Here is a 16243-nt window from a genome sequence, read left to right as displayed (position 1 = left end):
CCATGTAACATTACAAATGCACATGCCCTCCATCTCTATAATCTGTATTGTAACAAAATATCAGCAGCTCCTATTATTAAATTCCGTCCGACATTATTACCAGGCCCCCTAGCACCTCTACTGATAATGGGATATTAAAAAAAAATAGTGTGTGTGTTTGGGCGAGACAATGTGCTGTCGTGTGATAATAAGATATCTGGTCGCATGTCAAATATTACAATATGATTTTTTTTTCATTTCTTCTACGTAGCCTGTGACCTGTCAATGCCGGATAATAAATTCATATCAGGGAAACATTGCAATCTCTCCAGGAAAAACAATACTATATGGCTGGAGGATACAAGGTTGGTCAAATTTAAACTCCATTTCATTTTAGGGACGTTTGTGAGTCTATATTGACTTGGTCTTCTCGATGGTCTACTACCACATGGGCCAACCCACTTGGTCTATCGATTTGGTCCAAATGGCTTTTGGTCTATAAAAGGTATACTACACTTGGTCCAAGTCCAATACTTATAAACCGGTAGTCTAAAGTTTAATGCCCAGTTGGTCTAATTTCCAGTTCGTTCATAATTTGTTCTTTTAACCATAGTGGTGTTTGAATAGACCAAGTGGATATTGGACAAAATGAACTGATCATTAAACAAAATAGAAAATGGGCTATTATATTAACTGGTTGTAGACGAAATATGATTAGACGGTGTGGGATTAGACCTAACAGAAAGTATCAAAGTGGGTGTAAACCAAGTGGTAATTTATTGTTTGTGGCGTAACACAATGGACATTTAGGAATATGGCAAAAATATGAATGTGTAGTGATGAGGGAAGAGCAAAAATCTATGTATTTGCCCCAAACCCATTTCAAAATTTCAATTAAAAAACTAAATTCTAATCCAGTGAACTTCGTTTGAATTTCATTTTCTTTCTTTCTTTGGTTTTTCTTCCTGCAGTACTAATGGTACGTGGTTAAATGGAGTCAAGATTGGCAAGGGACAGGTAGGTTTCATACACAGTATCTGGTAAGTGTTTCATAAAGATGATTGTAAGTTACAAGCGACTTTACGAACGACGTGTGACCTTTTCTTACATGTAGGTACTTCATTAACACCAAAGAAAAATCTAGTGTTTATCATTTACCACAAGAAAAGATCATGAGCCGTTCATTGGGTCGCTTGTAACCTATGAATAGCTTTATAAAACATCCACCTGTTTTAAATGTATGTAAGCTCATGTGCAGTTTAGGTTACCCTCCCCCCACACACACAAAAAAGAACAATAATGGATATAATGAATACAATATAAAACAAAACAAAATAAAATGACAAAATGAATTTCAGAAAAAATGAAATAAATCAGTAAATTAATGAAAATATAAGAACATTATAATGATGACAGGATAATAAAATGAAGTAAATTAATTGAGTAAAGAAGATGAATGAATTTGTTTGAATATGAAAAAGGATGTATCCCCAAAAAAGAGGTACCTACTAACATGGCATCCAAGCCTCTCGCATCAAGTTTTGCTGTACATTTGTGCATTTTCACATTTTATACCATGATTAGAAATAGACTGCAAGAGAAAATGATAATGGTAATCGGCTTATTTTGTATTGATATTCAACATTTTCAGAAACAAAGACTGTTTCACAGGGATGAAATAGCAGTTGTACACCAAGAGGGCAAAGAAGGGGCTAGAGGTAAGTAAAATGAAGAAACAAAAATAAGCACGATTTAATAGGATATTCCGTTTGCCGGTAAATCAAAACGGAAAATCTGTTTTTGGTTCTTTGCTTTTCATGTGAAAATTCTTTTGATTTACCATTGCAAAATGGAAGTTATTTGCTGTGGACATTTTCTATGGCAAAACATAATTCCATTTTTAGATCAAGTTTGACACAGAATTACAGGTTTTTAGAAGTGGAAAAGCAATATCATGTCTTGTTTTTGTTTATTTTTTTCTTGAATAAAACTGGCAATTAAGTAACTGTTAAGTGTTGAAGTTTGCTTTTGATTTGTCAATTTCTCCTTTATATTTGGGAAGCAAACACAATTTGAAAATGCAAATGCAAGTTGAAATTCAACTTGCATAATTTGACTTTTGATGTTGCATCTAAATACAACTCATTGTACAATAGCTCCTGCTGATTGATAACCTATAACACTAAACTGTTCTATTGATTTATTTTTTAGATATAGTTTACCGATATGAAGACATTGCAATGCTGGAGGCTGAGCAAGAACGGCTGGATCAGACACAAGAAATGGATGACCCAGGTATTCTTTTTGACTTGATTTTTTTGGAATGTGTGTTTACTTTTATAATTTTGATAACATACATCATTTACGATTACAGATCTAGTTGTGTATTTAATTGCGCATTATTATAGGCACTGGGTGCATTCAAGGAATTAATCCTGCTGGGTACCCACTCATCTCACTTGGGTTGAGTGCAGCACAATGTAGATCAATTTCTTGCTGAAGGAAATTAAACGTGGCTTGGATTCAAACCCATGACCCTCCGTTTCAATGGCCAGAGGCAGAACCACTAGACCACGGTGCTCCAGATTCTAGAATAGCCTACAGATGCAAAACTTAGACCTCCTTGAAGCAATATGATAAGTCATGTCATGTAAAGAAGTTTTATCTGTCATCTTGTAACACTTGGCTTTATATTCAAAGTTGACAGTGTGTGACAATGGTATTATTAGTTTGATATGAATATTTAAAAACCTGTCAATTGCGGCGCTACATGTACAGTACCTCTCTACAGTTGCAACATGTTTTTACATGTACATGTAGTAGCCACCAAAATTGTCTACCATTTGAAAGAAATACATGAATGTTTTATAAAACCTGACAATGAAGGTCACCTGCCTCCAGTAACCAGTTTTCTGGTTCCCTTTATAGACAGGTTTGAGTGTAAATTACAGTAAGTTGGGGTTTCAAGATTGTCTATTGACTTATTTTAATTGTTCAGATGAAAATACAGAAGATTATGTATTCAAAGACAAAGATGATGAAGAAGGGGCTTCCAGGAAGAGGAAAAAAGATGAGGTACGCAGTGTAATGATTTCTATACTTTATATTTTTCTAAGGATTATAACAGTCCCATTTCATTGAGGTTTATAATTATGGTGTATAATAATCTAATAGTTAATGTTCCTGAAAAAGATTAAATATCTAAAAAATTAGTAGCAATTTACCAATTTGATTAGAGATGTGATTTAACTTGCCACTATCTTGCTGTTGAAGAAATGTGATTATTATTGTTCAAACATATTAGCATAAAAAATTGGACAGTCTATTTTACCATTTTAAAATCGTTTTTCTTTCTTGTATTTTTAATTTTAGGGTACATTTTTAACCCTATCTACAATTAACAGTGTTTCTACAATTCTGTCTACAATTTACAACTCTATCAACAATTTGGGCAATATTTTCGCTGAGCAAATTTTTTTTACCGCGCGGCTTGCTGACATTTTACATTTAAGTCTTGTGCATCATTTGAGACCAAATTTGCGATGCCCGGGTACGCAGTTCCGAAATTACGCAACATTTTGTTAGTGCATGTCAGACCCAAAATTGCTCAAAAAACGTGATATTGTGTACAAAGTCAATTGATGCAATTGTGTTATCAACCAAAAATTGTAAATGTATCATAATTTTGTTGTTTTGTTGGTCTAAATGGATTTATTTTATGCTGTTTATGATCCCAAGAGTCGCTGACAAAGTTCATTGAAAAAACACTGAAAAACAAAGGGTAAAAAAAACAGATTGCATAAAACAATATGATACATAAGAAATTGATCTGATATCATAATTTTTTCATATACATTTGCTAAGAACACTACAAAGAGTTTCTACAACAGAAAAAAGGACATTTGGGGCATTATTTAGGGAGTCAGAACAAAAAGTATGATTTTGCATACTAATTACGCATAAATTAGCGTAATCAATGAATAGCAATTTCTTATGTATTTCTTTGTTTTTTAACTTTTTGTTTTTTATTGCTTTTCAATGGATATTGTTGGGGGACATTATTTTGACCATGAACAAGATACATTTATGAATTTTGGCAAAAAAAACCACTATTTGTATTGGATTTGTACACAGATTCACTTTTTTGAACAATTTACAAAATGTTGCGTAATTTCAGAACCGCGTAGCTGGGGGTCGCAATTTTGGTCTCAAAAGTTGCACGAGTCTTAAAAGTAAAAAGTCAGCGAGCAACGCGGTCAAAAAAATTTGCGTGGCAGATTTATCGCGAAAAATGTTGAGGGCGGCTTGAATTAGCCCCCCCCCCCCCGTCTTCTTTAATAGGGTTAACCCTAATTCTCCCGGGGGGGGGCCATAATGGCCCCCCCCTCGACAATTTTCGCGATATATCCGCTGCGCAAATTTTTTTGACCTCGCCGCTCACTGACTTTTTACTTTCAAGTCTCGCGCAAATTTTGAGACCAAATTTGTGACGACCGGATACGCGGTTACGACATTACGCAACATTATGTAAGTGCATGTCAGACCCAAAATTGCTCACAAACGTGATTTCATGTACAAATCCAATGCAAATTGTGTATTTAGCCAAAATTCATAAATGTATCATTATTTCTACTTTTACTGATTGAATTTAATTAATTTTGTCTTGCATATGATCAGAATTAAGTCTGGAACGATTTCCATTGAAAAAACAATAAAAAAACAAAAAGTAAAAAAAACAAGGAAATACATAAGAAATTCATAAAACAATAAAATACATAAGAAATTGATTTCCAAACTTAAGTTTTTTTTAATTGCGATTGTTAAGAATGCTACAAAGAATATTTTAACCAAAAATTAGCATTCTAGGAGCTTTATTTAGTGAATTAGAGCAAAAAGTATGATTTATGCATAAATTAGCATAATTAATTCATATAAAATAAAATCTCATTATTTTGGAAAATTTTACCATACAGCCTTGTAGATTACATCGCACACAACCAGTGTGCAAATTTTTGCGTCGCTCGAGCGATCAGCGGCGGAGATCTTAAGGGGGGGCCATAATGGCCCCCCCTCCCCCCCGGGAATGACAAGAATCAAAATACCCCGGGAGATTGAGGGTTAAAGCTCGGAATTGACAGATGATGGGCTATCCCACAAAATCTGGTGTCTGTATTAAAAAAATAGATAGATTGAACTTTTCTCCTAAGTGCATACAGAAGTTAGGACTAGTTTCATACAATGTATCCAGGTCCATGAAATATTACACCTACTAAATTCTACTGCGCTTACAACTTGGTATTATATGATTAACCTGGCTGTAGCTGAGCTGCTGTACTGGCTAAAACAATACACCCTACGGGCAACCCATACACCTTTATACCTGGGTTGATCAAGGTCAGGCACTACACCATACCGTTCCCATGTATGTGTGTTGACCAAAAGCCAATTTTATTATAATGCAAACTTTTCCACTCAGTTTTCTTTTGTTAAAGACACAACTGATGACTTACATATTTTCTTCTGTTGGGCGTACTGTTCATTCAAGGAGCCTACCACAGTTTCTTCATATATATTTTTTTTCTTACGAAGGATTCTGATGATGGAAGTAAACCTCCTGCTAAAAGGCTTGAAGCAGGAGAGGAAGATGTAAACAAGGATGATAAAATTCCATGTAAGTTTCATTGAACTGTTGTCTGTATTGATTTTAGTAGCTATGTGTTCTCATTCCCGAATGCAATATGAGTGGAAGAATTCAGGGTGGTGTTTGATAAAACTGTATATGAATTTTTTTAAGAGGTACTAACTGAGCTCTACAAGGTTACATAGTAGCCTATAGCACGAAGATAGGATCACCAACTGTTTGTAAAGTGTTGCATAACTTATCAGCAGCTGTATGAAATGGCCCCCAGGTTTTTTACAGATATGAATATCTAGTTAAACTTGTGAAATTTCACTTTTGCCCAAAATTTCTTGGTTTATACACGTGCCTTTTATTCAGAGGGTTGTGATTTCAGTCATTCATGTTTTGAATTTCCTCTAGCAATAAAGTTGTTTATGGTTGCCTATTTTAGACACCCGCCTAGATATGTGACTTCGTGCTATTTAAATGGGGAGGGGGGATGTAATGCAGGGTCCCGTCTTACAAAGAGTTGCGATTGATCTGATCAATCACAACTATGGAAAGCCAGCAACATCTAACATACGTGTTTGTTCAAAATATTTTCTAGAAATGACGTATATTCATACATTCTCTGTTTTCTTGACAAATCAGTATGCTTCTCTTTGTTTTCAATGGACATTAAGTTTGATGGGATCAATCATAACTCTTTGTAACACGGGGCCGAGATGGTCATCTACATGTAATCCTTAACAAATGTTCCTGAGTAGGAGATCTACATGTAGCTGGATTAGACATACATGTACTACTTTGTATCTGCCCACCATTGTGCAATACAAATTTGGCCTGCGAAATGTTACTGTATCTTACTCGGCGAGACCTGCTCCTGAGATTCATTGGTCTAGCCTAAGCAAGTGGTGTGGGAATGTCCCTTTGGCTGATATCTGGGTTTTATTTTTTGTAAAGGTAATCCACCCCAGGAAGTCAAGAGGACATTGTTGGACGTTCGTACGCGCTGCAGATGGCGCCAGCTGCCCATTGACACCAATGTTACACGATACTTACTTGTCCTGCATGCTCCTGCTCTTGACAATTCTCGGTTCGCGTATGCTTAAGCTGCTTTTCGAAGATCCTGGCAGGTTGGCTCCGCCTCCTGCTGCTGTGTGAAATGACTTCGGCAGATGTTTGGACCAGCGCCAATGTAGTTGAAAGCAGCGCAGCGTATGTGTACTGTGCATGTGTGCATGTGCTGCACAACCGGCTGATGATTGACGTAGATGATCTTCGTGTTGAAGATGGCAGCGAGTACAGCATGTTAAAAAACCTTCCAGAAGCGCCCTCTTGAATTCCCTGGAGGTATTACCATTGAAATAGTCGATTGCAATATTGTCATTCAAATACTCATAGCTGAAGATCCTGCAGAAAAGCCAGCAGGAGAAGCAGCTTCATCCGTTGCAGATGAAGCTTCTAAGGCAATAGAAGATACTGATAAGGCTGCTGCCACTGAAAAGGGAGATGGGGATACTGAGAAGAGGAAAGAAGAAGGGGTGAAATCTCCAAAGGATGAGGAAGAAGAATCAGATGACATTCTTGAGACCCTTATATGCAGCATCTGCCAAGATATACTGCATAAGTGTATCAGGTATTTAAAGATTTGTCTATTTGTCTGTCATTTTGTATCTGTGTTTATTTTTTTCTCTCGCTGCCCTGATATTAATATCTCCATCAGCTTTTCTTTGTCTATTTATCAAGCTATCCATCAAATGATCAATGTCCGTGTATCTGTCTATCTATCTATCTATCTGTTTTTTTGCTATGATTTCTTCCATATACAACATGAAGAGTATGGAATATCACTTAAGATTTCACCTCCAGATCTGGGGTAAAAACTTACTATTTCTATAATTGAAAGATTATGACAATGACCATGGTAGTAGGTCTATGGAACCAGTAAAAATCAATGCTTTCTATGGTAGTAAACAGAGTGGATTATTTGCCAAATGTTATTTTAATATGAAACAGGGCTCCAGAACTTTTTTTTTCTTAGAATGATCGAAAAAGCTAGCTCTAGTACATGTATTTTTTTTTTCTCCATTTTGTGATACAGCCTTCAACCTTGTATGCATAGCTTTTGTGCTGCATGTATATCGGGATGGATGAAACATTCAAAGAGATGTCCTCAAGTGAGTATGCAATGATGATAATGTTGATGATGATGGTGGTGGTGATGGTGGTGGTGGGGATGATGATGATGGTGGTGGTGGTGGTGATGATGATGATGATGATGGAGATTGTGATAGTGGTGTTGATGGTGTTGACGATGATGATGATGATGAAGTTACTGATGATATTGATGGTCATGATAATCACCATGATGATGATGATGGTGGTGATGACGGTGATTATGATGATGATGATCAGCATGTTTAGCGCTGTCTGTTTTCATATTCGATAGATATAACACTACGTTATATAATTTTGTGTATATTTTTTCTTGCAGTGTCGAAAACATGTTAAGCGCATAGGCCATAATTACATTGTTAACAGCCTAGTGGATGCCTATCTCAAACAAAATCCAGGTAAGATTGAAAAGAGTTTCTTTGATCATCATTTTAGATCCTTTCCTCTGTTTGCAATGGACTTTAAATAACATGTCATTGTAAGATTCACTGAAGATTATGTAATAATGAATTGACCTGTAAGCTCTGGCAAGAATTCACAAAGGTGGTTTTGAAAAACGTTGGTTGAACCCATGGTTTATGCAGATTTCCTTTACAAATTGTGTTCGATTTACTGCATATATTAAAAATGTCCAATGCTGTCATGTATGTTCATTGCATTGTGAAATAACTCTGAATCAAATTGAATTGAATTGAATATTTGTTTTGCCTGACTTGCAGACAAAAAGAGGACAAAAGAAGACTTGGAAGAAATGGATGCCCGTTGCAGTATTCCATTCAATAAGGTAAATAGAATTTTGCTTCTATATTAACAGACTGCCAAGCAATTAAAGCAATGGTTTTGCTAATCACTCTTAATTTTCAAATTCTGCAGTAGGTCTTTTGATTGATGGGCAAATTCATATGTTATTGCTAAGGGAAAATATCAACATAGCAACCACGTAATGCTGCTTTTTAGTGTTTTATTTTTCTCAAGCATGGAATAGGCTGAAAATTTCAGAATATAATCTTTGTAGGTTTTGAATATCCAATTACTAAATTTATAAAGTAAGTGCTTGAAGGATAAATTGCCAATTCGTCTACTGCCAACTCGTCCACTCACCACATGGTCTACCTTTATGTAGTCTAATGCCATTCCGTCCAACATTTTGTCTAACAACCATTTGGTCCAATAACCATTTGGTCCAATCATCACTTCGTCTAATCACCATTTTGTTTATTACCATTTCGTCTAATAACCAGTTGGTCTTATACCTATTTTATTTTCATTCATCTTGCACAATTAACACTTTAGTTTAATTAGACCATATGGTATATGGACTAAATGGCTATTGGACCAACTGGTTATTAGACGGAATGGCATTAGACTAAATGAAAGTAGACCATGTGGTGAGTAGACGAACTGATGATAGACCAAATGGTAGTAGACGAGTTGGCATTAGACAAATTGGAAATAAACCGCTTCAAGGGCTATTTGAAATGAAAACAAAACATAGAGAGGGGGTGCAAGATGCCAAGTTTAAATTTTAATTGTTGAAAAATGCAAAATCGGAATGTTTATGGCTGAGAAAATATCCCACGACCACTACACTGTTGTAATTTTGGAACGTAAGATGACACTTGGAATTCTTATAGCATGCATTTGTGTTTTCATTTTTGTGTACTATTGCAGACATTTGACTATGACCCCTTATACGATGAGGATGAAGAAGGTGATTATGATCCAGATGATGAGGAGGATTATGAGGAGGAGGAAGAAGAGGAGGAGGAATATGTTCCACCACCACCACTGTACGTAGCTCTTTTGCCATCTCATGACATACTTGGCAACCATCCATATTTCATAGGGACAGTTTCTATTTGGGGGGAAAGAAAACAATAACTTGTCACCCAAAATGATCCTATGGTCCCTATTTGTGTGAGCATTTGTTCATAGGATTGGGTAGGAACTTTAGCTTTGTCCTTATTCTTATTTTTTTAAATATAAATCCTATGATGCACTTTGCACTGTCCTTATTTCATAGGGACAGTCCCTATTTTGGGGGAAAGAAAACAAGAAATTCTCACCCAAAATGATCCTATGTCCCTATTTATGGACTTGCAATTTTGGCAGGTACATGTATGTTATGATGCACTGCATAAAGTTATTGATCAGTAGCAAATCTATTTTGGGTTCCCAAATCAATCATATATCTCAGCAGCCTTGCAATTGATATGCAAATTTACTATTGATTACTGACCTGTTTTCTTGCAACTGCATGTAGCAGTATAAAAACAATTTGTTACAGATTTGAAGTGATCTATCAATTATAAAATTTGGCAATCGATTGTAAAATTTTTTCTTGCATTACCCCTTTAATGCTCTTTTTCTTTTCATTGAATTAATAATGCCACATGTATAGATGCCAGGTTTGGTAAGATGAGTTCTAAGGCAGAATTTCCCTAAATGAACAACCAATGTATTGTATGTGTAAATGAACAAAATACTATGCCAAATTAGTTCAATAGATGTAAATGCAGAGAAATAAGGAGTCGGGTAGTTTTCCAAGCTAAAAAAATAAACCAATTCTACATATTTATAATTACATGATGCAGAAATTTAGAACATTTGCCAGTATATATATAACATTACATACATGTACTAGTAGTTCAAACATTATAAACGTATTGATTTTTTTTTCAATCCAGTGCCTGTAGACAGTGTCCCCACTATGTACAGCCATTGGACAGAGATGCTGTCATGTCACTTCAAACCTCTCTGGATCCATCAACAAGCACTGCTGCGGTGGCAGGTTTGTATGGAAGCTTTCCTATCACTTGAATTGCAGCTAAAGGCAACACAGTGTATTGAAACAAGCTAATACAAGGTCAATATGCAGACTATATAGTGCAGAGGCCTTATGGTCTGACTCAGTACTTTTTTAAAAACAAACTTCCGCAACTGAATGCATGGAAAATTCATCTGAGTGAAGGTGAGTGGCAACAACCAAATGCAAGCATGGACACGCAGGTACAAGCTGCTTATGTAGGCTCATGCAGCGTTACTGCTAGATGTACATCGCAAAAGCTTCCATTGCTTCGCTTTTATTCGACTCCAGTCGCAACGATCTGCGACAAGAGGTGAAGGTGAGTTAGGCTGCGCATTTCTGCTGTTGGCTCACGTAGCAATACATGTACATGTACGCAGGTTAAAACGCAGGCTTTTAAAGTGCCACACTGATCATCAGATGATAAAATCTCGGATGGCATCATGTTTGCATCCTGTAGAAGTGATGGTAAGATGACAATATGTTAGTCTAATCATGTCTCCATTCATGTATAATTTCATAAGATTATGTAATTTCTTTATTGGTTGATTTCACCTTTAGTTATGACACATCACATGCTCATTCTAGTAACTCTCTTGAAAGAGGGAACATCTTTAAAAAAAATCTAATTGAACAAATGGAATCGTCATCAACAACATATTCAATCGGCATCATCAATATTGACACTTGCTCATGTATTGTTTACAAAACAATGTTGAATCTTGATCGTCTATATAAAAAAAGGAATGGAAGGATACAATGCAGTTTTTGTCTTGTCTATTTCATTATGTATTTCATCAAGTAATGAAGTTATGCATGGTTGTATTGTTCCATGGCATCGTAATATTATGTGTTTATTTGATCTCTAGGGAATGCTCCTTCCACATCTTCAGGAGATGCTGCTGTTCCCTCCACCTCTTCAGCCACGTCTTCATCTCCGTCCAAGAGAGTCCGAATAGCTGTGGGAGGCGTACCTGTCCCCATGCCAACCCCTCCACCATTCCAGTGCAATCTTGATGCCTTACAACACGTAGCCTGCACGTGCTGCCTGCAGTCCATGCCACACAGAACCAGAGCGCCAGATATTCCCCCACAGATATGTGAGTGTATTGGCCTTATCGTTTGTTATTTGTGACCACCCACCCCAAAACCATCAATAAGTTGCCCAAAATGAATTTTGAGCTTGAAAAAGGCACATCTTATGCTTTAAAATGATATATAATATTGTCAAAATTAATCAACTATATGTATAATCCTGACAAGTACTTGATTGAAGGCAGAAAAATTTATGTGCGAGTCCCCCCCCCAAAAAAAAAAAAAAAAATAAGGAGAAAACAATGTTTGAAGTTCAGAGTTCACTCAAGCATAAGATGTCACACTGCATTTTCATTGAAACTTCCAATAGTGCGCAAAATTGATAATAATAATAAGTTACATTTATATAATAATACAATAATAAATACAAAACATTTATAGGGCGCTTAATACAGGCGTTTATTCCTTTAATAGAATCTGAAAATTAGCACATTCACAGGATTTCTGAGGAAAATAGCAGTTCCGACTTTTGACATGGTGTCTATTATATCATAGCATAGCTGTGTTCTGAATTTAACTTTACATGGGGGAAAAAATTCAAAGGGCATAATAATAACTCAAAGCATGACAAAAATCATTAAGAGAGAAAAAAAATACTAACAGATTAAAACTGGTGTGCACCTCAATGACCGACCCACAACTGGGATTCATTGATTGAAAAGGTATGACGGACTTGGCACTATGCATGTGAGAGGGTAACTTGTTCCAAAGAGAAGGGGCAATAGAAGAAAAAGCACGGTCACCATATTTTGTAGAAGTTCGCGGTCCAGGAGTTAACTGCATTGTAGATGATGAACGGAGGGGTCTTGAGGAGGTACTAGAACGTAAAGAAATGAGATCTGTGAGATATTTGGGGGATTGACCATTAAGAATTTTGTAGGTAAGGAGGAGGACTTTGAAAGATATACGATGATGTTTGGGGAGCCAGTGGAGAGAACGCAGGATTGGGGTTATACATGTATGCTCAGATTTCCTACAGAGAGAGACCAGTCTAGCAGCAGAGTTTTTAACCCGCTGAAGTGGAAGTAGGTTTGTACAAGGGCGGTTAGAAAATATTGCGTTACAATAATCTAGGTGGCAAGAAACAAATGCATGTGTTAGTTTGGCAGTTGTGGGTCGGTCAAGTAGTTTCCTAATCTTTCCAATTTTGAAAATACCGTATGACGCAGACCTGCAAATGTGCTTGATATGATGTTGAAGAGTAATATTATTGTCGATCATCACATCGAGGTCGCGTATCCACTCACTACCCTTCAGAGAAGCATTATCAGAAAATAAATCAGGGAATGGAGTGGTATTTCTGAACTTTGATGATATGTGGATAACCTCAGATTTCCGTTCATTAAGGCAGAGTCTGTTTTTACGAGACCAAACCTTAATGTCCTCAATGCAGCTTTGAAGCTTTTGAGCTGCTTCAGCCTTGCCGTCCAGTTTAAGGACGTTCCACAGTTATGTTTGTGCGCATCATGATCTGCGCATATTTTACACTCTGCGCGCTGACGTCACAATGGATGAACTGGTGATTAATCAGCTGTACTGTGAGCTGATTTTTCTCCTTTACTAACTGCAGATCCGATGTTTATTTTATGAAGCTTATAAACTGGAATTATTCCATGGACCATTTTTTTTTATTCCTCTACAATTTCAAAATAGTTTCTCTGAAGTGCAGCAAAGTATGATGAATATGACCCCGAGTTTGAATAAATGGAAAAGTGGTTTGGAATTTTTCCTCACATAGATACAAAGCTTTTGGCGCGTTTTCGGGTGTTTTAAGAAGCAAATTTGCTCTAATAAGAGTGCTGATAGTTTGAAAACAAGCACATTAACCCATATTTTTTAATGTTTGCACCTCTTAGGTATACCTTCCTCTACAACTTTGCAAAGTTTTGTGAAAATGACATGGGTTTTTACTAAAGTGCAGCATTTCTTTTAACTTCTCAAGTTTGTTATTGAAATTTGAAATTTTTGAGGTTGAGTATCTTTCCCGCAATTTCTAAGAACTGAGAGTGTTGTTAAACTTCAATGAGCAAACAATTGACAGCAATATAAATCAATTATCAATCTTACGGATACAATTATTAATCATATTGCAAAATTTGATGAAATCTTTATAGATTTTGACTGATTAATAGAGCTTTAAACTCATTGTTGTGATCTCGTGAGATCTAAAAATGCCAAATTCTTTTGGATGCACAATTATTAAGAACATCATCCATTTTGGGTTAATTTTGAAGCTCTATAGCAAAAAATCAAGCACATGGACCCATGTAAATTTTTGTATATTTGAAATATTCAGGTGCTAAAGTATCTATGTGCAAAGTATAATGAAAATGACATGGATTTTCAATGTTTGGGAGCAAGACTACGGAACCATTCGCATTTTAGACTGTATTAACAGACTTTTGCTTGTTTTCGGCGCATTTTGGGCTGTTTCAAGCCAACCAGCCAACCTGCAATGCTTTGGACACTGATAATTTGAAAATGAGGACATGGACCCCATAGCTTTAATATCTTAACTTCTTCAGAATATATTCCTCTACAAATCTAGAGAGTATGATGAAAATGACATGGATTTTGAATGTTTAGGAGCAGAACTACGGAACCATTCGTATTTTAGACATTTTGGATGGTACATGTATTATCTGACTTTTACTTGTTTTCGGCGCATTTTGGGCTGTTTCAAGCCAACTCGCAACAGTTTAGGCACTGATAGTAAAAAATCGAGCACATGGACCCCATATTTTTAATATTCTAATGTCTTTAGAATATATTCCTCTACAAATCTAGAGAGTATGATGAAAATGACATGGATTTTGAATGTTAGGGAGCCAAACTACGGAACCATTCGCATTTTAGACGGTATTATTAGACTTTGCACGTTTTCGGCGCATTTTAGGTGCATTTCAATATTTTCAAGCCAACTCGCAACAATTTGGACACTGATAGATTAAAAACGAGCACATAGACCCCATATTTTTGATATTTTGATGCCTTTAGAATGTATTCCTCTACAAATCTAGAGAGTATGATGAAAATGACGTGGATTTTGAGTGTTTGGGAGCAAAACTACGGAACCATTCGCATTTTAGACGGTATTATTAGACTTTGCACGTTTTCGGCGCATTTTAGGTGGATTTCAATACTTTTAAGTCAACTCGCAACACTTTGGACACTGATAGTTTAAAAACGAGCACATAGACCCCATGTTTTTGATATTTTAACGTCATCAGAATATATTTCTCTGCAAATCTAGAGAGTATGATGAAAATGACATGGATTTTGAGTGTTTGGGAGCAGAACTACGGAATCATTCGTATTTTAGACATTTCGGACGGTATTGTAAGACTTGTGCTTGTTTTCGGCGCATTTTGGGCTGTTTCAAGCCAACTCGCAACAGTTTAGACACTGATAGTTTAAAAACGAGCACATGGACCCCATATTTTTAATATTCTTATGTCTTTAGAATATATTCCTCTACAAATCTAGAGAGTATGATGAAAATGACATGGATTTTGAATGTTAGGGAGCAAAACTACGGAACCATTTGCATTTTAGAGGGTATAGACTTCTGCACGTTTTCGGCGCATTTTAGGTGCATTTCAATATTTTCAAGCCAACTCGCAACAATTTGGACACTGATAGTTTAAAAACGAGCACATGGACCCCATATTTTTAATATTTTAATGTCTTCAGAATATATTCTTCTACAAATCTAGAGAGTATGATGAAAATGACATGGATTTTGAATGTTCGGGGGCAAAACTACGGAACCATTTGCATTTTAGACGATATTATTAGACTTTTGCACGTTTTGGGTACATTTTCGGCGATTTCGATGCCAACTCACATCACTTTGGACACTCATAGTTAAAAAACGAGCACATGGACCCCATATTTTTAACTTCCCTACACCTTCGATATGCATTCCTCTACAAATTAGCAGAATTTGATGAAAATGACATGGATTTTGAAAAAAGTGCAGCTTACAAAATACATGTACTTTTTAAATTTTTGAGTAGATTCACGTCTTTGAAGATTTGCTTTTTCCGAGTTTTTGCACCATTCTTGCCAAATGATGGCGCTGCTAACTCCAGATAGATATAGTTTTACCAAGTAAAAGGCTTTCTCTTACTTTGGTATACACTTTGTTATATATCTTGAAAATTTGATGAAGTTTGATGCGATATCCACTGAGTAAAGATGATTTAAACTCATTTGGTGAATTCGTGAGGTCTAAGAGAGGCAAAATTCTCTTAAATTGCACAAGATTGCATATCATTCAAATACGGCGACTTTGAAGACCCGTAGAAAAAAAATAAGCACATGAACCTATATTATTTTTTGCATTTTCATAATGCATAAATACCAGAGTAACTCTCTGCAAAATTTGGTGAAAATGACATGGACTTCATTTTAACTGTGGAACGTCCTTAAGTGTTACATAAATTTGTGTGTTGTCTGCGTACATCACATGCTGAACACCTTGGTGAGATTCTATAAGTTTTGAAAGTGGACTGGTATAAAGAATGAAAAGGAGTGGGCCAACCACGGGACCCAGTGGAACT

At 36.1% G+C, this 16243-nt stretch overlaps 1 protein-coding gene across 1 annotated transcript in view; it reads left to right on the top strand.

Annotated features, from left to right (window-relative positions):
• Window positions 1–254: 254 nt before the first annotated feature.
• The window catches only part of LOC129261166 (E3 ubiquitin-protein ligase CHFR-like), a 28051-nt gene continuing 12062 nt past the window's right edge, over window positions 255–16243 (top strand). Inside the window, exons 1-13 of the mRNA XM_064099118.1 lie at window positions 255–344; window positions 951–996; window positions 1631–1697; window positions 2191–2274; window positions 2978–3054; window positions 5569–5650; window positions 7004–7238; window positions 7704–7779; window positions 8097–8175; window positions 8497–8561; window positions 9449–9567; window positions 10465–10568; window positions 11453–11683. Coding sequence (XP_063955188.1) covers window positions 265–344; window positions 951–996; window positions 1631–1697; window positions 2191–2274; window positions 2978–3054; window positions 5569–5650; window positions 7004–7238; window positions 7704–7779; window positions 8097–8175; window positions 8497–8561; window positions 9449–9567; window positions 10465–10568; window positions 11453–11683 — 1345 coding nt within the window. The 5' untranslated portion in view covers window positions 255–264. The remainder of the gene's footprint in view (window positions 345–950; window positions 997–1630; window positions 1698–2190; window positions 2275–2977; window positions 3055–5568; window positions 5651–7003; window positions 7239–7703; window positions 7780–8096; window positions 8176–8496; window positions 8562–9448; window positions 9568–10464; window positions 10569–11452; window positions 11684–16243) is intronic.

Source organism: Lytechinus pictus, chromosome 5 (assembly GCF_037042905.1).
Source record: "Lytechinus pictus isolate F3 Inbred chromosome 5, Lp3.0, whole genome shotgun sequence".
Taxonomy (NCBI): Eukaryota; Metazoa; Echinodermata; class Echinoidea; order Temnopleuroida; family Toxopneustidae; genus Lytechinus; species Lytechinus pictus.
Note: the sequence above shows the minus strand (reverse complement) of the source record. Positions and strands in the feature narration are given on the sequence as shown.